The following is a 23,414-nucleotide window of genomic DNA, read 5'->3' on the forward strand; positions in this document are numbered from 1 at the left end:
GACCACCTTAAAGAGACCTTCGGTATATTAAGGCGGTACGACATGAAACTGAACCCCGAAAAATGCACCATAGGCGTAACCTCGGGCAAATTTCTCGGTTTCTTGGTATCACAAAGAGGCATCGAATTATAGATCGACTTTAACAGTCCTGCCGGAGACGAACTGGATCCTGTCCGCTCTACCATGGATGAAGCGGCAATTATGGCACTCAAAGCTAAATGGAGAGTCCCAAACCATATCGACATGATACTGGCGATGATGGTGGCATTGTGCACTTGAACCTCCCGGGGTACTGCGCATTTTATGCGTATCCTCTCGATGCACAATTCCTCTCCCTTCTCTAGTGATAGACTTCTGCAGTTTCTATGAGGTGTGCCCAACTCAGCTCTCACCGTACGCGTACAAGCTTTTCCTCATGCTCATCAAGTATGCGGAGCTCGGCGGTCGAGGGATTACTTTGGGGCACATGCTTAATATTTTTGCCCCTCAATTTCTTCGGGGCACGATGATTCATCTGCGCCATCGGGGAGCCAAGAGTTTAGTGGTGAAGATGGATGATAAGGCTAATCGTCGCTTCTGGGAAAGCTATTTTTACGTGCGGACAAAGCACCTTGTGGCGGACCCGGCAGGGTTCCCTGAGACATGGAACTTCGCTCGTAAGTTCTGTTTGTTTTGTGATTTTTCTCAAGGCGATCGCCGATCGTTCTTCTTTGGGCGATTTTGCTAATTTGTTTTTACTTTTTATCCGAGAGACTACCTCCCCCGCCGATTGACGATATTCGTGAGTGGGTGGGCACGGTTCTTCCCCATACAAGGGGCATTCGTGAGTGGACGTCCTTCCACGAGAAATACGGGCGTAAACCTCTCACTGGTGAGTCGGCCTTCTCTCTTTTCCGTAAGGTTCGATCTTGTTATTATATGACCATTTTTCTTTGTTGGCAGGGAGAATGCAAAGGACGAGCGCTCCTTCTCTCGCATTCCGTCAATCGGCGCCCCCTGCCCGTCCTGCGCCGAGGGCTGCTATTCGGCCTGCATCGAGAATCGCTAACCAGTCTGCGCCTGCGGCCGGAGCTGCAAACGTGGTGGCTACTTCTCAACCTGAGACTCCGGTTCCTACTGCCCGCTCCACAATCGAGTCATCCCATGCTGGTAGTGGAGAGGGCCCATTGAAGAGATGACGGGTGGCCCTGGAGGTGGCGCCTTTAGCCGAAACATCATCGGGGGTTTACCTTGCCCTGAAGACACCTGATGTCGCGGTGATGTCAGTACGGTCATAGAGGCTGCGCCAGTTACGAGACATCAACAAGCCGAAGTGGTGGGGAGACAGAGTCGCTCGGCCGCCACTACTGTCTCGAGCGGTCCTTCGACCTCCCGGCCGACCCGTACTTCTTCGCGGACCGAAGAGAGGGGGAAAGGTGTCATGGTCGATGACTACGAGTCCGAGTCCGACCTTGATCCTGACGACATTAGGATGTTTGAGGAGGGCTTCACCTGAACCGTGGTAACGGCGGGGGGTCCTTCTCGGATACTTGAGATCCCGTCGGACCTCAACCTTTTGCAAGACGCGGTGGATTTTGTGCCGCAGTTTGATATCTTGTGCTCGACCGCGGAGAGTGGAGCTCTTTAGGACGTCAGCGACGTCGAACTATCACGTGGTGTGGCCGCGATGGGTCTAAGGGTGAGCTCTTTTCTGTATGTTTTCCTTTGTTCGTTGTTTTTTCGTTTAATTTTGGCCCTTATCGACTATCTCCCTCTCTTTGTTTTCAGTCTTACATGCTGGAGATCGAGAGTGATCGCAGGGTCGAGACTCGGGCCAAGATCTTTCTGACGATGCTTGAGAATTATAGGCGGCATCGCAATAGGTGCCGTGAGATGCATGAGTGGCTCAGGGCGGGCGCTGACACCCGATCCCTCGGAGAGGAGTTGGAAAAGCGGGACCAGGAATTGATGCAATCCATTCGCAGGTGTAGTGAGCTCGAGAAGCTGCTTCGTACCAAGGATGAAGAACTCAAGTTAGGAAAAGGGGTTGCTGCCGAATGCAAGCATCTTCAGGCGAAGGTGTCGTCATTACAAGACGAACTTGATCAGAGTGCTGCCAGAGTCGAAATTCTGAGTGCGGAATGGATGGGGAAGTTATCCGAGCTGGAGAGAAAAGTAGCCGAATTGGAGAATGTCGAGAATGCTCGAGCGTCTGCTTTGGCAAGGGTGGCAGCATTAGAGGACACTATCCGCGTCCTCGAATTTGAGCAGGAGTTCGAGAGGGCAACGGCCACGCAGAGGGAGGCGCGGCTCGAGGAGCGCATTGGCGAGATCGACCGGGAGGCCTCAAGCCTTGGGGACCGCATCGTGGTGCTTGAGGCCGAGAGAGAGCAATTTTTGGCCCAGGTCGAGTCCGCCTCTGCGACCGTTCCTCGACACTTGCATGAGCTTTGGGTTCATGCCGAGGCCCAGCGGGACATCTACAAGGGTTTGTGGGAGGCGGGCAATGTTTCTGAGGCCGTTTATGAAGAAGCCCGGGCGAAGGCACGAGAGGCTCGCGTCAATTGCGGCTACGACCCTGCGACACTGGAGGCTGGCGAGGATGCTGATGTTGAGGAGTTTCCTGAAGACAATGACGAGGAGGATGGCGATGAGTGAAAAATTGCTGTTACTCCTGTATTTTTTTTTATGTTTCTTTTTTTTGTTTCGGACCCGTTTTGGCCGTTTGTAAGGTGCGGCTTCCAAGCATGTATATATAATTAAAGCGGTTGTTTCACCTTTGTATGTCTTTTGATTTTCTTTCCCTTCCCGTTGTTTGTTACTTCTTTTCGTTTTGGCGTAGACCTTTGGATTTTTGTGTGACGAGTCCCGGATTTTTGATCCTGGAATCCGACCTTGATAGGATAGAGTAGAATCTCGTCACGTGACTCCGAACGAAGCCGCTCCGGACTCACGTTCGGACGAGGTTGACTTCTAGTTTATCGATGGCCGTTGGCCGTAAGGGTATTATTTCAAGCCAAGGCCGAAATGTTGACCCACCGGAATTCGAGCGAGATCGTATTCCTCTTTCAGCGATGGCCTTTGGCCGTAAGAGTGTTATTTCGAGCTAAGGTCGAAATGTTAACCCTTTATACTTCGAGCGAGGTCGAACCCTTCTTTTGACGACGGCCTTTGGCCGTAGGGCTGTTATTTCGAACTAAGGTCGAGATGTTAGCCCATTACAATTCGAGCGAGATCGAATTCTTCAATTGGCAACGGCCTTTGGCCGTAGGGGTATTATTTCGAGTTGAGGACGAAATAACCCATTACAATTTGAGCGAGGTCGAATTCTTCGATTGGCGACGGCCTTTGGCCATAGGGGTGTTATTTCGAGCTGAGGTCGAAATGTTAACCCATTACAATTCGAGCGAGGTCGAATTCTTAGATTGGCGATGGCCGTTGGACATGGGGGTGTTATTTCGACCTGAGGTCAAAATATTAACCCATTACAATTCGAGCGAGGTCGAATTCTTCGATTGGCGATAGCCTTTGGCCGTGGGGTGTTATTTCGAGTTGAGGTCGAAATATTAACCTATTACAATTCGAGCGAGGTCGAATTCTTTGATTGGCGACGGCCTTTGGCTGTGGGGGTGTTATTTTGAGTTGAGGTCGAAATATTAACCCATTACAATTCGAGCGAGATTGAATTCTTCAATTGGCGACGGCCTTTGGTCGTAGGGGTATTATTTCGAGCGGAGGTCGAAATAACCCATTACAATTCGAGCAAGGTCAAATTCTTCGATTGGCGACGGCCTTTGGCCGTAGGGGGGTGTTATTTTGAGCTGAGGTCGAAATGTTAACCCATTACAATTCGAGCGAGGTCGAATTCTTCGATTGGCGACGGCCTTTGGCCGTGGGGGTGTTATTTCGAGCTGAGGTCGAAATGTTAACCCATTACAATTCGAGCGAGGTCAAACTCTTCGATTGGCGACAACCTTTGAACGTAGGGGTGTTATTTCGAGCTGATGTCGAAATATTAACCCATTAAAATTCGAGCGAGGTCGAATTCTTTGAATGGCGATGGCCTTTGGCCGTAGGGGTATTATTTCGAGCTGATGTCGAAATGTTAACCCATTATCTCATTGTCGTGGATTTTTGGAGCTTTACAGGTTGCCGTACTGTCTATATATGCATCGGGGTGGTCCCGACATGCTCGGTTTGGTTTTTATGGGAGGATGTCGGGTGTTCCCTTGGTGAGTCCCAGTTTTGCTTAACTTCGTTTGTATTGAAGAACATTATGCATTTCCTCGGTGAGTCCCAGTTTTGCTTAACTTCGCTTGCATTGGAGAATACTTTGGTGGAGAGTACGAAATGTTGCTTTATTTCATTCACTAGAGAATGTTGTACACGTTCGTTTCATACATGCATTGGAGGAGTTTTCATGTATTCATTCCCTTCACCGTTCCGCCTTGAGAGGCAGTCAGTGGGCTGGATGGTGAACCATACTTGAGTTTCGAGACGTCCTGTTCGTCGTCTCGCCAAAAGGGTATGACTTGAGGGGCGTCCTCTTTCAGAAGTCGAAGTATTTGAGGTGGGTGATATTCCAATCGTTTTGAGTTGGAATGCTCTTTTGCCTGCTTGCCCGCGCGAGTTCTTGCATTCACCTATTTGAACCGATAAAGGAGTGAAGATAAACCAGAATGAAATTTTCTGTTACCTCGGCCTGTCGAGTAAGTGGAAGAAAGATTGACGTTGTAGTTTTACTCGCTCCGCCTAGTGCTTGGATGGTGGTTTCTGATTTGGCGGTCGTGTTCGGCTATGTGTTACTAGCGCCTAGGTTCCGCATGGGTTGGACCCGCCTCATTCAATGATTCGTGATGAAATCGAGCCCCGGCCCGGTATCGTCCGATTTGCGCCAATAACAAGAGAAACACGTCAAACTTCGTTCATAGACCATCTAGTGAGTGTGGGAATGTGAAAATAGGGTTGTGGTTACGCTAGGTGACCGGGATCCTATTTTGAATGTGCGTTCGTCGTGTCAAACCTACTGTTACGGGCGAGAAGTGGGTTTTGCTAAGATATTTGTTATAACTTCTACTTTAGGTAGCGTTTTGTCCTAGATTGGTACGGTTGTCTCGAAGGCGTACCTATCGCTCTTTCGAGTGGGTGGTGGCGCCGAGAAGGTGAGGCCATGACAGCCTGGTAGCGATATTCCGCTGATTTTGGATCTAAAGGAAACGAACGAATTTGGCTAAGAAATCCCCACAGACGGCGCCAAATTGGTTGACCAAAAAGTATTAAACTTTTTGTTAAACTAATTAATGAATGGAATAGAGGATAAATCTTAGCCAAAGGTAATTAACTCTAGATCGCAACGTGTTGAGTATAAAAATGGAAGAGAATAAACTAATTTAATATTTCTTGAGATAGCTATCATACATTGAGTGAGAATGGTAAGCTTACATTTGTGATAGATTTGGATAACAGTGGAAGGAATATAAAAGATTAAAAGGAAGCTGCAGATAACTGAGGAATCTTCTCCCCCTGGCTTCGTAGTATTGCTCTTGTTAGTCATAGCCCGTCTTTTTTTTTTGCAGTTCCATCCTTCCCTTTTTATATATCAACAATGTTCCCTTTTATCCAACGGTCTTTGAACAGTCTCCTTTGCCGCGACAGCCCTTTGTTACTTACCTAAGACCGTACGCTTATCCCGCGATGTAAGCTTTTTGATGGCCTGACCTCGACAGGGTTCGTGGGGCCCGTCACCATTACGCCTCGTGGGCATGGCCAAGAAGGGGTCGTATTTTTTTATCGCCTCCAGCTATCAGGGTCAGATTTCGACCCATACAGTTTGTCCCTCCGTCCGTTGGGGTAGTGTTCTAGGTGAGCCCAATGGGCGGACCCTGTATATTAAAGAATTTAGGAGAAATCTGGTCATTATGCGAGGACGGAGTCCTTACGGCGAGGTGGCGGTGATGTTTAAGGAACTTTACTGAACCGTTACGTCCATTTGGAGATGGATCATCACGTCGGTTTGGGCCACCATGAATGCCTATTACGTGTCATTATGACGCACGTTCCCCAGGCACCGCATCGCTTCTCATGCCTTTTCAGCTTTTTGGTAGCTCTTGGGTTTCCCGCTCAGGGCATTCGTGTTCCTATATTTGGGGGGAACTCATCATTCGATTGTTACGCTTTTCGTTTTTCTTGAAGAATTTTGCAAACTTCCACCTTCTTCCATATTTCATACTCGTGCTTCTGTCAGAAGGAGACGTATCCACCCTTTTTATTCCTTCGTCACTCTTGTTCATCCAACCAAGCTAGATAAATGGCTGGTTCCTCTTCTCAGACTGATAGATTCGTCGGAGCCCTGGCGCCGGAAAACGATACACCCCTTTATGGAGAGGGGGTGGAGGTGGCGGAAGATGAGAGGTTTCCGACCGTGGATGAGATACTTCCCCGTCCAGGGAAGTTATGGACCAACTTTAACAGTCCTGCCAGAGACGAACCGGATCCTGTCCCCTCTACCATGGATGAAGCGGCAATTATGGCGCTCAAAGCTAATTGGGGAGTCCCAAACCATATCGACATGATACCGGCGACGGGGGTGGACATTGTGCACTTGAACCGCTCGGGGTGCTACGCATTTTATGCATATCCTTTCGTTGTCGGGTATACGCTTCCTCTCCCTTCTCTAGTGACAGACTTCTGCCGTTTCTATGAGGCGTGCCCGGCGCAGTTCTCACCGTATGCGTACAAGCTTTTCCTCATGCTCATCAAGTATGCGGAGCTCGCCGGTCGAGGGATTACTTTGGGGCACATGCTTAATATTTTTGCCCCTCAATTTTTTCGGGGCACAATGATTCATCTGCGCCATCGGGGAACCAAGAGTTTAGTGGTGAAGATGGATAATAAGGCTAACCGTCGCTTTTGGGAAAGCTATTTTTACGTGCGGACAGAGCACCTTGTGGCGGACCCGGCAGGGTTCCCTGAGACATGGAACTTCGCTCGTAAGTTCTGTTTGTTTTGTGATTTTTCTCAAGGCGATCGCCGATCGTTCTTCTTTGGGCGATTTTGCTGATTTGTTTTTACTTTTTAGCCGAGAGACTACCTCCCCCACCAGTTGGCGATATTCGTGAGTGGGTGGGCATGGTTCTTCCCCATACAACGGGCATTCGCGAGTGGACGTCCTTCCACGAGAAATACAAGCGTAAACCTCTCACTGGTGAGTCGGCCTTCTCTCTTTTCCGTTAGGTTCAATCTTGTTATTATATGACTGTTTTACTTTGTTGGCAGGGAGAACACGAAGGACGAGCGCTCCTCCTTTCGCATTCCGTCAACCGGTGCCCCCTGCCCATCCTCCGCTAAGGGCTGCTATCCGGCCTGCGTTGAGAGTCGCTAATCAATCTGCGCCTGCGGCCGGAGCTGCAAACGCGGCGGCTACTTCTCAACCTGAGACTCCGGTTCCTACTGCCCGCTCCACAGGAGAGTCATCCCGTGCTGGTAGTGGAGAGGGCCTATCGAAGAGACGACGAGTGGCCCTGGAGGTAGAGCCTTTAGCCGAAACATCGTCGGGGGTCGACCTTGCCCTGACGACACCTGATGTCGGCGGTGATGTCAGTCCGGTCATAGAGGCTGCGCTAGTTACGAGAGATCAAAAAGTCGAAGTGGTGGGGAGATGGATTCCCGAGGCTGCCACTACTGTCTCGAGCGGTCCTTCAACCTCCCGGCCGACCCGTACTTCTTCTCGGACTGAAGAGAGGGGGAAAGGCGTCGTGGTCGACGACTACGAGTCCGAGTTCAACCTTGATCCTGATGACGTTAGGATGTTCGAGGAGGACTTCACACGAACCGTGGTAACGATGGGGGGTCCTTCTCGGATACTTGAGATCCTGTCGGAACTCAACCTTTTGCAAGACGCGGTGGATTTTGTGCCGCAGTTTGATCTCTTGTGCTCGGCCGCGGAGAGTGGAGCTCTTCAGGACGTCAGCGACGTCGAACTATCACGTGGAGTGGCCGCGATGGGACTAAGGGTGAGCTCCTTTCTGTATGTTTTCCTTTGTTCGTTGTTTTTTCGTTTAATTTTGGCCCTTATCGAATATCTCCCTCTCTTTGTTTTCAGTCTTACATGCTGGAGATAGAGAGTGCTCGCAGGGCCGAGACTCGGGCCTAGATATTTCTAACGACGCTTGAGATGTATAGGCGGTATCGAAATAGGTGCCGTGATATGAATGAGCGGCTCAGGGCGAGCTCTAACACCCGATCCCTCGGAGAGGAGTTGGAAAAGCGGGACCAGGAACTAATGCAGTCCATTCGCAGGTGTAGTGTGCTCGAGGAGCTGCTTCATACCAAGGACGAAGAACTCGAGTTAGGAAAATGGGTTGCTGCCGAATAGCATCTTCAGGCGAAGGTGTCACGACCCAAACCGATGGACCACGACGGGCATATAACAGTACAATATCTCAATCTAACACTCCCAATATCCGGAACCCTATGAATCACAAGCTAAAAGATTACATAATAAGTTCTAACTCCAGAATGTCTACCAACAAGGGAAAATACAAAAAGGGCTATACTAATACTGAGAATAGAAAGGGACTCTTCGGTCTGCGGACGCGGAAGATATACCTCGGAGTCTCTACAAAACGCCTCGACTCAAGCGTGATAAGTCTGAGTGGGAGTACCTGGATCTGCACATGAAAAACATGCGCAAGAAGGGCATGAGTACACCACAGCGGTACTTAGTAAGTGCCAAGCCTAACCTCGGTCGGGTAGTGACGAGGAAGGTCAGGGCCCTACTGATATTAAAGGAAAATACAAGATATAACAGTGTAGAATAAGACAGTATACTTAAGTGCAACAGTAAAAGTAACACAGGATAAAAGAACAACAGCAACTTTAACAGAGACATAGAAATCACGGAAATAAATACAGCTCAATGCAGAGATAACAACCGGGGAATCTCTCAGTATTCCGAGGATCTCTTAGTATCCTCAATATGTGTAAGGGGGATCTCTCAGTATCCCGAGGATCTCTTAGTATCCTCAATACATATGCTGGGGATCTCTCGGTATCCCAAGGATCTCTTAATATCCTCAATATACGTGCTGGGGATCTCTCGGTATCCCGCACTACAGTCCAAATCAATACAGGTGCAGGGGATCTCCCGGAATATAAATCCGTAGTCCCAAAGCAAACAAGCAGGGGGATCTCCCGGATACCGTCCCGTAGTCCCAAAGTAAACACACAACAGCAACACGAAGAATACTCAATTCAGTTCTAATTTCATACCAAGGTAAAAATAGGTATTTCTAACCTAGCATGCCACACATAATCCAAATAAGGCAGTTTAAGCAAATAAGGCAATTAAGAAAATTAGACATGCTTCCCTAAGCTAATAGCATGCTTAAATTACACACGGTATGAACAGGAAAAAGGAAATCACATTTATAGTTACTTAAAGAAAACAGATTTTCAACAATTAGCACAAGTACGTACTCGTCACCTCACGTACAAGGCATTTCATTTATCAACAAACCAAATCCTAAGGGGAGTTTCCCCCACACAAGGTTAGACAAGCCACTTACCTCGAACCAGCTCAAAATCAACCCGAAATCACGTTCTTGCCATGAGTACTCGACTCCAAATGGCCCAAATATATTCAATTCAATTGCATAATATAAATAACACTTCAAGTAACTGATTCTACAAATAAATTCTAAGTTAATACGCAAAATTAGGTAAAATGACCAAAATGCCGTCCGGGCCCTACGTCTCGGAATCGGGTAATATTTATATTTTAGAACCATCATACTCTCATGAGTCTAGACATAACAAAAGTACCAAAATCGGACCTCAAATGGTCCCTCAAATCACCACTCAAACTCTCAAATTAAAGCCCTAACAATCAATTTACCATTGATTTTCCTTAAATTTTCATGCTTAAAATGATAAAAATCACCATAATAACGAGCTTAGGAACCAAGGACCTTACCTCAATGAATCCCTCTGAAAATCTCCCTTGAAATTGCTCTCAAAAGCTCCACCCCGAATTGAAATATTTGAGAAAAATGACCAAAAGCGCGAAGGGAGGAGTCTTTTATATTTTCTGACCCAGGCTTTTCGCACCTGCGGTCCCTACGCACCTGCGGTACCGCATCTGCGGTTTTCACTTAGAAGCCCATTTTCCACATCTGCGACAACATGCCCGCACCTGCGATAGCGCAGGTGAGCTCCCTTAGCCGCTTCTGCGGTACCAGCCCTGCTTCCTCTTGGCCGCATCTGCGGCTTCTTTTTCACTTCTGCGCAATCGCACCTGCGATCCCAAGGCGCAGGTACGGTTATGACAGCAGACTTAGCAGGTTCAGCTGCAAATTTCCAACTCCAAACTTTCTGTTGACCATCCGAAACCACCCCGAGGCCCCCGGGACCTCAACCAAAACCACGAACAAGTCATATACCACTATCCAAACTTATACCAATCCTTAAAATACCTAAAACAACATCGAAACATCAAATTAACATCGGATTCAAGCCTAAGAATTCCAAAAACTTCCGAATTACGCTTTCGATCAAAAAGTCTATCAAACCTCGTCCGAATGACCTGAAATTTTGCACACACGTCATATTCTACACTACGGAGCTACTCCAACTTCCAGAATTCCATTCCGACCCCGATATCAAAATCTCACTATCGAACCAGAAACTTTAAAAATTCAACTTTCGACATTTCAAGCCTAATTAAGTTACGGACCTCCAAAATATAATCCGAACACGCTCCTAAACCCGAAATCACCCAACGGAGCTAACGGAACCAACGGAATTCCATTCCGAGGCCGTCTTCAGACTGTTCCGACTACGGTCCAAATTCTAAAACTTAACTCTCATTTAGGGACTTAGTGTCCCAAAACTCTCCAAAACTCCAATTAAATCCTCACGGCAACTCACAATAGTAGAAAAAAATATGGGGAATGCAGTTAGTAGGGGATCGGGGCGTTGATTCTTAAAACGACCGGTCGGGTCATTACATCCTCCCATACTTAAACATTCGTTCGTCCTCGAACGAGCATAGAGACATACCTGAAGTAGTGAAAAGATGAGGGTAACGACTGCGCATATCCTGCTCGGTCTCCCAAGTCGACTTCTCGACTGGCTGACCCCGCCACTGAACCTTCACTGATGCAATGTTCTTTGACCTCAACATTCGAATCTGCCTGTCCATTATCGCCACTGGCTCCTCAACATAAGGTAGATCCTTGTCCAACTGGACTGAACTGAAATCGAACACGTGCGACGGATCACCGTGATACCTCCGGAGCATCGAAACATGGAACACCGGATGAACTCCTGCTAAACTGGGAGGTAAGGCAAGCTCATAAGCAACCTCCCCAACACGCCTCAATATCTCAAAAGGGCCAATAAACCTCGGACTCAACTTCCCTTTCTTCCCAAACCTCATAACGCCCTTCATAGGCGAAACCCGAAGCAGAACCCGCTCTCCAACCATGTAGGAAACATCACGAACCTTCCGGTCCGCGTAACTCTTCTGCCTGGACTGGGCTGTACGGAGTCTATCCTGAATCACCTTAACCTTCTCCAAAGCATCCTGAACCAAGTCTGTGCCCAATAATCTAGCCTCACCCGGCTCAAACCAACCCACGGGGGATCTACACTGCCTACCATACAAAGCCTCATACAGCGCCATCTGAGTGCTGGACTGATAACTGTTGTTGTAGGCAAACTCCGCCAATGGCAAGAACTGATCCCAAGACCCTCTAAACTCGATCACACACGCACGGAGCATATCCTCAAGAATCTAAATAGTGCGCTCGGGCTGTCTGTCCGTCTGAGGATGAAATGCTGTACTCAACTCCACCCAAGTACCCAACTCATGTTGAACGGCCTTCCAGAATCGTGATGTGAATTGAGTACCTCTATCTGAAATGATGGAAACTGGAATACCAGGCAGAAGAACAATCTCCCGGATATAAATCTCCGCCAACCGCTCCGAAGAATAGGCGGTACACACAGGAATGAAATGCGCGGACTTGGTCAGCCGATCCACAATAACCCAACTGGCATCGAATTTCCTCAAAGTACGTGGGAGCCCAGTTACGAAGTCCATGGTGATCCGCTCCCACTTCCACTCCGGAATCTCTATCTGCTGAAGCAATCCACCCGGTCCCTGGTGCTCATACTTCACCTGCTGACAATTAAGGCACCGAGCTACAAACCCAACTATATCTTTCTTCATCCGCCTCAACCAATAGTGCTGTCTCAAATCCTGGTACATCTTCGCGGCACCCGGATGAATGGAATACCGCGAACTATGGGCCTCCTCTAGAATCAACTCTCGAAGTCCATCAAGATTGGGTACACAAACCCGACCTTGCATCCTTAATACCCCATCATCACCAATAGTCACATCTCTGGCATCGCCATGCAAAACCTTGTCCCTGAGGACAAGCAAATGAGGGTCATCAAACTGACGCTTCCGGATACGATCAAACAAGGAAGACCGAGAGACCACGCAAGCTAGAACCCGACTGGGCTCCGAAAGATCCAATCTTATAAACTGGCTGGCTAAGGCCTGAACATCCATCGCCATGGGCCTCTCTGCTGCTGGTAAATAGGCCAAACTCCCCAAACTCTCTGCCCGGCGGCTCAAAGCATCGGCCACCACATTGGCCTTGCTCGGGTGATACAAAATAGTGATATCATAGTCCTTCAGCAGCTCTAGCCATCTCCTCTGACGCAAATTAAGGTCCTTCTGCTTGAACAGATGCTGCAAACTCTGGTGATCAGTATAAATCTCACAAGGCACACTGTACAAATAATGACGCCAGATCTTCAAGGCGTGAACAATAGCAGCTAACTCGAGATCATGGACAGGATAATTCTTCTCATGTACCTTCAACTGTCTGGACATATAGGCAATCATCCTACCGTCCTGCATCAATACCGCTCCAAGGTCAACCCTCGAGGCATCACAATAGACCGGATAAGACCCCGAACCGGTAGGTAATATCAAAACTGGGGCTGTAGTCAAAAGCTATCTTGAGCTTCTGAAAGCTCTCGTCACACTCTTTCGTCCACTGGAACGGAGCACCCTTTTGGGTCAGCCTGGTCATAGGTGCTGCAATAGATGAAAATCCCTGAACAAATCGACGGTAATAACTCACTAAGACAAGAAAACTGCAGATCTCTGTAGCTGAGGATGGTCTGGGCCAACTCTGCACTGCCTCCACTTTCTTCGAATCCACCTGAATACCCTCACTCGAAACCACGTGACCCAAGAATGCCACGGAATCCAACCAAAACTCACATTTCGAGAACTTAGCATATAGTTTCTTCTCTCTCAAGGTCTGGAGCACTGTCCTCAGGTGCCGCTCATGGTCTTCCCGACTCCGGGAATATACCAGAATGTCGTCAATAAAGACAATGACGGATGAATCAAGATATGGCCGGAATACACTGTGCATCAAATGCATGAAGGCTGCTGGGGCATTGGTCAGCCCAAATGACATAACAAGGAACTCGTAATGACCATACTGAGTCCTGGGCAGTCTTCGAGATATCTGGCTCCCGAATCTTCAACTGATGATAGCCTGAACGCAAGTCAATCTTAGAAAACACACAAGCACCCTGTAACTGATCAAACAGGTCATCAATACGAGGCAAAGGATAACTGTTCTTCACTGTAACCTTGTTCAACTGGCAATAATCAATACACATACGCATAGAACCATCCTTCTTCTTCACAAATAAGACAGGAGCACCCCAAGGTGATACACTAGGCTCAATGAAACCCTTATCAAGCAATTCCTATAACTGCTCCTTCAACTCCTTCAACTTAGGAGGAGCCATACGGTACGGAGGAATAGAAATGGGCTGAGTGCCCGACAGAAGATCAATGCCAAAATCAATATCTCTATCGGGTGACATGCCCGGAAGGTCAGCTGGAAACACATCAGAGAAATCTCGTACTACTGGGACTGAATCAACCGTAGGGGTATCAATACCGACATCTCTCACATAAGCTAGATATGCGTCACACCCCTTCTCAACCATACGCTGAGCCTTAAGGAATGAAATAACTCTACTGGAAGTATGATTAAAAGTCCCCCTCCACTCTACTTGTGGTACACCTAGCATAGCTAGCGTCACGGTTTTCGCGTGACAATCAAGAATAGCATAATGGGGCAACAACCAGTCCATGCCTAGAATAACATCAAAGTCTACCATGCTGAGCAATAACAAATCGGCTCTGGTCTCAAAACCACTAAGAGCAATCAAACACGACCGATAAACGCGGTCCACAATAAGAGAATCTCCAACAGGAGTAGAAACATAAATAAGAGAACTCAAAGAATCCCGAGATACGCCCAAATACGGGGCAAAATAAGAGGACACATAAGAATAAGTGGAGCCTGGATCGAATAGAACCGATGCATCTCTGTGACAGACCAAGATAGTACCTGTGATGACAGAATTGGAGGCGACAACCTCAGTACGGGCAGGAAGGGCATAGTATCTGGCTTGGCCTCCCGCTCGAGGGCGACCTCTACCTCCCCGACCTCCACCCCTAGCTGGATGAGCAGGTGGGGTAGCAACTGGTTCTGTGATCATAGCTTGAGAACTCTGCGGGGCGCGCTGTGGCTGAGAAGTTTGTGGAGGTGCAGCCCTCCCAAGTCTAGGGCAATCCCTCACCACATAGCGCGTGTCACTACACTCAAAACAAGCTCTGGGAGGACGTGGCAGCTGTGACTGGCTCGGGCCAGGTCTGTTGGACTGACCACTGGAAGCACCCCGTGCAGGAGGCACACTAGATACTAGAGGTGCATAATAAGGCTCCTGAGGTCTAGGAGGAGCTGGAACACCACTGGCTGCTGGGAGAGCTGAATGAACAGGGCAACTCATATAACCCCTACCATGACGACCTGCAGCTGGGGCACGGGCACCAGAATAATAACCCGACTCTCGAGACCTCTTGGCCTCCCTCTCCTCTCTATCCCTAGCATGCATACCCTCAATCCTCCTAGCAATGCCCATCACCTGCTGATAAGAAATATCCATCTCCAACTTATGAGCTATGCTAGACTTGATGCTGGGAATAAGCCCCTCAATAAACTGGCGAACCTTCTTGCAAACAGTAGAAACCAAAGCTGGTGCATATCTAGCCAAGTCGGTGAAACGGACAGCATACTCCGAGACAGTCATAGTACCCTGGCGCAAACGCTCAAACTCTGCACGCCAAACGTCCTTGAGACTCTGGGGAACATACTCTCTCGTGAACATATCTGAAAATTGAGCCCAAGTCAGGGAAGCTACCTCATCCGGACTGTCTAACTCATAAGCACGCCACCACTGATAGGCGGCCCCTCGAAGCTGAAAAGTAGTGAAGGAAGCCCCGCTCGATTCGGATATACCCATGGTACGGAGTATACGGTAGCACTCCTCTAGAAATCCAAGAGCATCCTCTGAGGCTAGTCCACTGAATGTAGGAGGCTGATACTTCTTGAACCTCTCAAGCCTCTTATGCTCCTCCTCTAAAGCTACTGCCCTCTCCTCGGGCTGAGCTGGGGCTACCGGTTGTACAAGAGTAATCTCTGGGACCTGATCAACATGCACTCGCTGCTCAGGAGTGCGGGCGGCAGGAGTCTGTGCTCCTCCCCCGGCTTGGGATGTAGCTGCAGCAAGGGGAAGCAACCCTGCCTGAGCTAGAGTAGTGTACATAGTCATAAACTGCGCCAGAGTCTCCTGGGGTGCTGGAGTAGTAGTAGTAGACGTATCAGGTGTCTGGACTCCAGTTGGAACTGCTGGTGGCACCTCGGTGGCAACTCGTGCGGGTGCTCTGGCTGTACCACGTGCGCGTCCTTGGGCTCTACCCCGGCCCCGGCCTCTGACGGCTCCAATAGAGGCGCGGGTGCCTGATCATCTCGAATAGCACGTGTCCTCACCATCTTGAGAGAATAGAAGACAGAGGTTTAGAATTGTGATATGAAAAATCTCGCACGACAAGGAAATCAAATGAAGTGGAACTTTCCTAACAGTTACATAGCCTCGCGTAGATAAGTACAGACATCTCTGTACCGAACCGTGAGACTCTAATAAACCGGCTTGTGATTCATGACTCCTATGAACCTAGAGCTCTGATACCAACTTGTCACGACCCCAGTTCGCCCTCCGTGAACTGTCGCGATGGCACCTAGTCTCTATGACTAGGTAAGCCTACCAAATGCGGGAAAAAAAAGGAAAAACTATTGTGGAAGAAAGTAAATAAAAAAATGAGATAACAAGGTTAAATAGTGTTTAAGATGCCGCCTGGCATATAACAATACAAAATCTCAATCTAACACTCCCAAAATCCGGAACCCCATGAATCACAAGCTAAAAGATTACATAATAAGCTCTAACTCCAGAATGTCTACCAGCAAGGGAAAATACGAAAAGGGCTATACTAATACTGAGAATAGAAAGGGACTCTTCGATCTGCGGACGCGACAGATATACCTTGGAGTCTCTACAAAACGCCTCGCCTCAAACGTGATAAGTCTGAGTGGGAGTACCTGGATCTGCACATGAAAAACATGCGCATGAAGGGCATGAGTACACCATAGCGGTACTCAGTAAGTGCCAAGCCTAAGGTCAGGGCCCTACTGAGATTAAAGGAAAATACAAGATATAACAGTGTAGAATAAGATAGTATACTTAAATGCAACAGTAAAAGTAACATAGGATAAAAGAACAACAACAACTTTAACAGAGACATAGAAATCACGGAAATAAATACAGCTCAACGCAGAGATAACAACCGGGGGATCTCTCAATATACTGAGGATCTCTTAGTATCCTCAATATGTGTACGGGGGATCTCTCAGTATCCCGAGGATCTCTTAATATCCTCAATATATATGCTGGCGATCTCTCGGTATCCCAAGGATCTCTTAGTATCCTCAATATACGTGCTGGGGATCTCTCGGTATCCCGCACTACAGTCCAAATCAATACAGGTGCAGGGGATCTCCCGGAATATGAATCTGTAGTCCCAAAGTAAACAAGCAGGGGGATCTCCCGGGATACCGACACACAGCAGCAACACGAAGAATACTCAATTCAGTTCTAATTTCATACCAAGGTAAAAATGGGTATTTCTAACCTAGCATGCCACACATAATCCAAATAAGGCAGTTTAAGCAAATAAGGTAATTAAGACAATTAGACATGCTTCCCTAAGCTAATAGCAGGCTTAAATTACACACTGTAAGAACAGGAAAAAGGAAATCACATTTATAGTTACTTAAAGAAAATGGATTTTCAACAATTATCACAAGTACGCACTCGTCACCTCACGTACAAGGCATTTCAATTATCAACAAACCAAATCCTAAAGGGAGTTTTCCCCCCTCCCCCCACAAGGTTAGATAAGCCACTTACCTCGAACCGGCTCAAAATTAACCCGAAACCACGTTCTTGCCATGATTACTCGACTCCAAATGGCCAAAATCTATTCAATTCAATTGCATAATGTAAATAACACTAAATTCTAAGCTAATACGCAAAATTAGATAAAATGACCAAAACGCCCTCCCGGACCACGTCTCGGAATCGGTTAAAATTTACATTGTTAGAATCCTCATACTCTCACGAGTCTAGACATACCAAAAGTGCCAAAATCGAACCTCAAATGGTCCCTCAAATCACCACTCAAACTCTCCAATTAGCCAAGCCCTAACCCCCAATTTACCACTGATTTTCCTTAAATTTTCATGCTTAAAATGATAAAAATCACCATAATAACGAGCTTAGGAACCAAGGACCTTACCTAAATGAATCCCTCTAAAAATCTCCCTTGAAATTGCTCTCAAAAGCTCCACCCAAATTGAAATATTTGAGAAAAATGACCAAAATCGCGAAGGGGGTCTTTTATATTTTCTGACCCAGGCTTTTCGCACCTGGCGTCCCTATACCGCACCTGCGGTACCGCATCTGCGATTTTCACTTAGAAGCCCATTTTCAGCATCTGCGACAACATGCCCACACCTGCGATAGCGCAGGTGCACTCCCTTAGCCGCTTCAGCGGTACCAGCCCTGCTTCCTCTTGGTCGCATCTGCGGCTTCTTTTTCACTTCTGCGCAATCGCACCTGCGATCCCCAAGTCGCAGGTACGGTTATGACAGCAGACTCAGCAGGTTCAATTGCAAATTTCCAATTCCAAACTTCCCGTTGACCATTCGAAACCACCCCGAGGCCCCCGGGACCTCAACCAAAGGCACGAACAAGTCATATACCACTATCCATACTTATACCAATACTTAAAACATCTAAAACAACATTGAACCATTGGATTCAAGCCTAAGAATTCCAAAAACTTCCAAATTACGCTTTCAATCAAAAAGTCTATCAAACCTCGTCCGAATGACCTGAAATTTTGCACACACGTCACATTCAACACTACGGAGCTACTCCAACTTCCGGAATTCCATTTCGACCCCGATATCAAAATCTCACTATCGAACCGGAAACTTCAAAAATTCAACTTTCGGCATTTCAAGCCTAATTGAGCTACAGACCTCCAAAATACAATCCGAATACGCTCCTAAACCCGAAATACCCAACGGAGCTAACAGAACCAACGAAATTCCATTCCGAGGCCGTATTCACACTGTTCCGACTACGGTCCAAATTCTAAAACTTAAACTCTCATTTAGGAACTAAGTGTCCCAAAACTCTCCGAAACTCCAATTAAATCCTCCCGGTAACTCACAATAGCAGAAACAAACACGGGGAATGCAGTTAATAGGGGATCGGGGCATTAATTCTTAAAACGACCGGCCAAGTCATTACAATATCTGTCTACAAGCCTCTAAGAATACATAATATCGTAAAGGTCGGGACAGAGCCCCGCCATACCAAACAATACACATCTAAATTATACTGACCAAACAAGCAACTCCGGAGCAAATGGAGTGCACCAACATCTTCCGCTGAGCTGATCGCCTACTTGGAGGACTCTCAATCTGTCTATCGGGACCTGCGGGCATTAAACACAGCGTCCCCAGGCAAAGACGTCAGTACAAATAATTTACCGAGTATGTAAGGAATGAAAATCAGTAGACAATAGACATGAGAGAAACATGGGGTAAAAGACCGACATGTAAATCTGAATAGATCTGTGAAATCCTTTAATATTTAAAATGTCATGCATATACGTATAAATATCATGTCGTGCATAGGTACATGTATTCATAACATCATCAAGCCTCTAAGGGCATCCCATCATATCATCTCGGTCACCGTGGGCAAAATCATCAACGTATACCAGCTGATCAGGTGGTGGTGCATATATAACGCCATAACCTTCCCATATCCCATATACATATATATACGCGTATATAACGCCATCTGGTCATGGGTCAATGTGCATGTATAAATGCATGAAATGCATATGAAATACGTTAATAAAATCTCTTAGTACATCATAAGACCATCATGCCTCTGTCTAATATCATGAAATAAATTTTACCAACTTACGTATTTTGAGACCCATGAACAGATGATAGAATAATATGACACATAGGGAATCAAGAACATCGACATCTCTAGTATTTCTATGAATAGAGTCATTTATGAAATTTGTGTTCCTCGTTTCGTTCGTGTCGTATAGATCATGCCAAAAAGAAAGAAGGTATAGCCTTAACATACCTAGAATAAGGAAAAATACGTATGATATTCTTGGAAAAGATTGCACCGTACTCCATTAGAACCGCAAAATTTGTATGTTGCTAAGACTCTAATAATTCTCGTTGGATTTTCTTTTGTAGGGATTGTTTGCACGAAGAATATTGCTAATGTCTCACTTGGATTGAAATGTTTGAAAATGAAATTGGTTGAAAGGCTAGGAGAATTTCTAACGTTTCACACTTGATTGGAAATGTTTGAAAAATGAAATTTTGTTGAAAGTCTAGGAAAATTTCTAACGTCTCACTCTCTTCATTCTGATTGTAGAATTGTTTTTGATATTTTACTCTTGGAAATGTAATAGATTCTAAGTATATGCCACCTAATCCAAGTGACTAAGCCATGTAGCATTCATTAGATGTGCCACCTCTTTCATTCAATTGAAAGAGTCATAATTTCCTAAGGCATATGCTGCCACGTTTTGGGTGGAAATTATTGATTTTTATCCGCTAATTAGTTAATTAGGTAATGTTCCGATACCCGATAATTAACCAATTACCCGCCTAATTAAAAATTATCTTAAATTACTTAAAATTCTACTTATTTTAATATACTTTATACATCATACTACTGTGGTCTTATGGTACCTTGCATGGTACTAGTCCATAAGTGTTGGGTATTATAGTTCGGACCGTATTTTATCCCAACATGCCAAACTTGGACGAAAATTTATTTTCCTTGACTTGCCTCCCCTCTCACCTTCACGAATTTACTCATCACTTGTTTGAAATAGCATAATCCTTATAATCTCCAAATAATCTTTTCCTTGGACTGATGTCAATTACCTTACGACAAATTCAAGTACAATACTACAGGGTGCAACATCGTCGTAATTTAATACTGCGAGGCGTAACATCATCGTAATGTAATACTGCAAGGCGTAACATCATCGTAATATAATATTGCAGGACGCAATATCAACATAATATTGTGGGGCGTAGCATTTTTCCCCCCTTTGAAACATTCGTTCTCGAATGTTGGCCGATTCACTTATCATTCTCATAACCCATAGCTCTTGCAAATACTTTAATATTCTCCTTTCCATTTAGGCAAATGTTCTTTGAATAAATCCAAAGGCCAGGGCATTCCCCCCTTTAGGCCTCTTTCCCACGCCTTGACTTGTGATCGAATTCCTTCCAATCTCGTAACTGTTGCTACCTCCTATAATGCAGCCTCTACGATACTGACCTTGTAAGTTTGCCTGTGCGACTCTTCTCTCCTTTTTTCCTCCAACTTTTAGCCAATCTCTAGGCCTTACTTTGTAAATATTTACAATGCTTAATAGGATGCCTCTTTGGGCATCTATAGGTGTACTGAAGTTCCTTGCTCGGTACTTTGTAGAACTTGCGAATATGGATATATCTTATTTCATAGACCTGGTTATCTATTCGTATGACTTTACTACATCTACGTAGGTCATACTATACCATAACTCTTACTTTGATTTATCGTTGCTGAGGCCTGCTACCAAATTCCAGCTTACTCTTGTTGCTTATCCCATGTGTATAAATCTAAGTCCTTTAATGCTTCCTCATTACTATTCATTTTAAGAATGACGACTTAATCTCAGCTCATACTTTGTGACTTTTGTCCATCCATTATGATTCGCCTCAATATTGATCTACAATATACCACTGATAACTTGAAACTTCTTACGTAATACCTTGCCACTAGGGATTACGTTGTATCGAGAAATATTTGAAGTGATTCCCAAATCGTATTTCATAGTATCTAAATATGATTCACCTTGTGGGGGTATTCTAATCTCGTGCCGTTTGAGAAATCTTTTCTCCTCCTCTTTTTTTTCTTCAAATTATTGTTCAATCAAAGGCCCAAACGTCATCTTTTATCTGTCATAATTATATCCTCATTTTATTACCAGGTCAGCATTCCATTTCTTCTAAATACTATTAGTCATAGACTCCTTTGAGCGCATTTAGGCTACACTGAGCTTTATATAATTTAGAGAACCCATTAGCTCTCTCTCATTTTCGTGGGCTTAATCCCGAGGGCTTATCCATGCTCGTCACCTTCTCACTCGCCCTTTCTTTTTCTTACTCCTGTCTTCCTATAATCTTGTCGCTCTACCATACTTTAGCTTGCGACCCATACATATCCATTTATACTGCTCGCAACCTTCCTTCAACTTGCTTGCACCATAGATTTCCTTATGTTATTCTGGAACGTTTAGTGAGACATCACATCGTCTCAAACTCTTCTTTACTCTTTTAACTAGACCTCTCAATACCTAGAAACCGTAGGCTGGAAGATATGCTACTAATGACACCACTATCCTTCCTAGATACTGAATCCCCGTGCTTCTAGCCTTCTATTCGAAGTATGGACTATTCACAATCTTCTGCATTTGAGTATGTCGTACGTTGTTCACCTTTACCTTTCTTACCTTAAAATCTTGCATCGTATCTTTTATCTCTTTCATGACATCCCTTCCACATAGGTATAATTCATGTTCACAACTTGAAGCTCTATTATAATACTTGCACCTCTGGGGCATACACAATTCGGTGGGAGCTTCATACCGACTTCTTATGAGGCTAGTACTTCTTCTAACTGGCTTTATCGTAGAGCCGTTATAGAATATAGTTGTTGTACTATCTCTCTTGTACCTTTGATATTAAGAGTAATTCTGCAATATTCTCAATCACGATTTCTATAATTTTCTGGGTCCAATAATCAGACTCCTGATTTACTTCGTTGATGTAACTCTTTAATTTCCTCTTCCTTCTGATCAGCCTTCATGTAGGCTTAATCCATCTTTCGATCTGTGGCTCATGGTATTAGTTTAGCCCTTTCATGGATGCTATGGAATGTTCAGGATACAATCTTCTAACAATTCAATCCTTTGTCTATGACCTGGACTCAATCCTTTCTTTTAACTTATACCGGAGTCTTCTACGACCGTATGATTGTCAACATATATGTTGCACGGCTTATCCGAAGTCTTAAGTACGTTTGTAACGTAACTAATTTGGGATAATTGATCGAATAATTTGTTTCGTTCCTTCTTAGCTTTCTTCTTTTCCTGGTGTTTCCGCCCCCTTGTTGCGTGCATACTTATCTTATCTTAGTTCCCACGCATGCCGGAGGTTTCGTGCAACTCATATGATCTCGAATATTACTTTTAATTTTACTTCCCGTTCATTAGCCACGGTAGGTGCCACTTTCCTTTTGAGTGCTTATAATGTTTTTTGTGAGACTGCTGTTACACGACTATTTCCTCTTTAGGTTATTGTGCTTAGGTTGCAGCCTTCTTCTTTATTTTCTCAGCAAGTCTTTCGTTGTAGTATTTAGGGAGAACCCTTGACTCTTGTAAAGCTGTGAGCTTATTACAGACCCTTTTGATGTCCTTCCTTGCCTATAATCATCCGTAGTTGCTTCCCTCCATGCCCTTCTGCTTGTAAGGTTGCTCCTGAACTGATATTTTGACTGTCTTCCCAACGACACTTCCTTTTATCCCCGTAACACCACTTTTAACTAACCCGACTCCTATTTGAATATATCTCAAGTATTATAATGACATTACTACGGGGATGAATTCCCCATGTTGGGGTTTATTACATTTATCTTGCATGATCTGCTGATTTGTCTGTAACCTCTTGTCTACTCATGACTAGGCTCTTCCTGAGTCAACTACTAATTACTCGTCGGCCCATTCTCATATCATATTCCCCGTAATCTTTTGGTTATTTCCTTGT

General features: G+C 45.7%; 1 protein-coding gene across 1 annotated transcript; it reads left to right on the forward strand.

Moving 5' to 3' along the window:
- Positions 1,667 to 2,637, forward strand: LOC109232967 (ribosome-binding protein 1-like). The gene is made up of 2 exons (XM_019398676.1): positions 1,667 to 1,678; positions 1,768 to 2,637. Exons 1-2 carry the CDS (start codon positions 1,667 to 1,669, stop codon positions 2,635 to 2,637), a joined length of 882 nt encoding a protein of 293 aa, XP_019254221.1.

This window comes from Nicotiana attenuata, chromosome 1 (assembly GCF_001879085.1).
Source record: "Nicotiana attenuata strain UT chromosome 1, NIATTr2, whole genome shotgun sequence".
Taxonomy (NCBI): Eukaryota; Viridiplantae; Streptophyta; class Magnoliopsida; order Solanales; family Solanaceae; genus Nicotiana; species Nicotiana attenuata.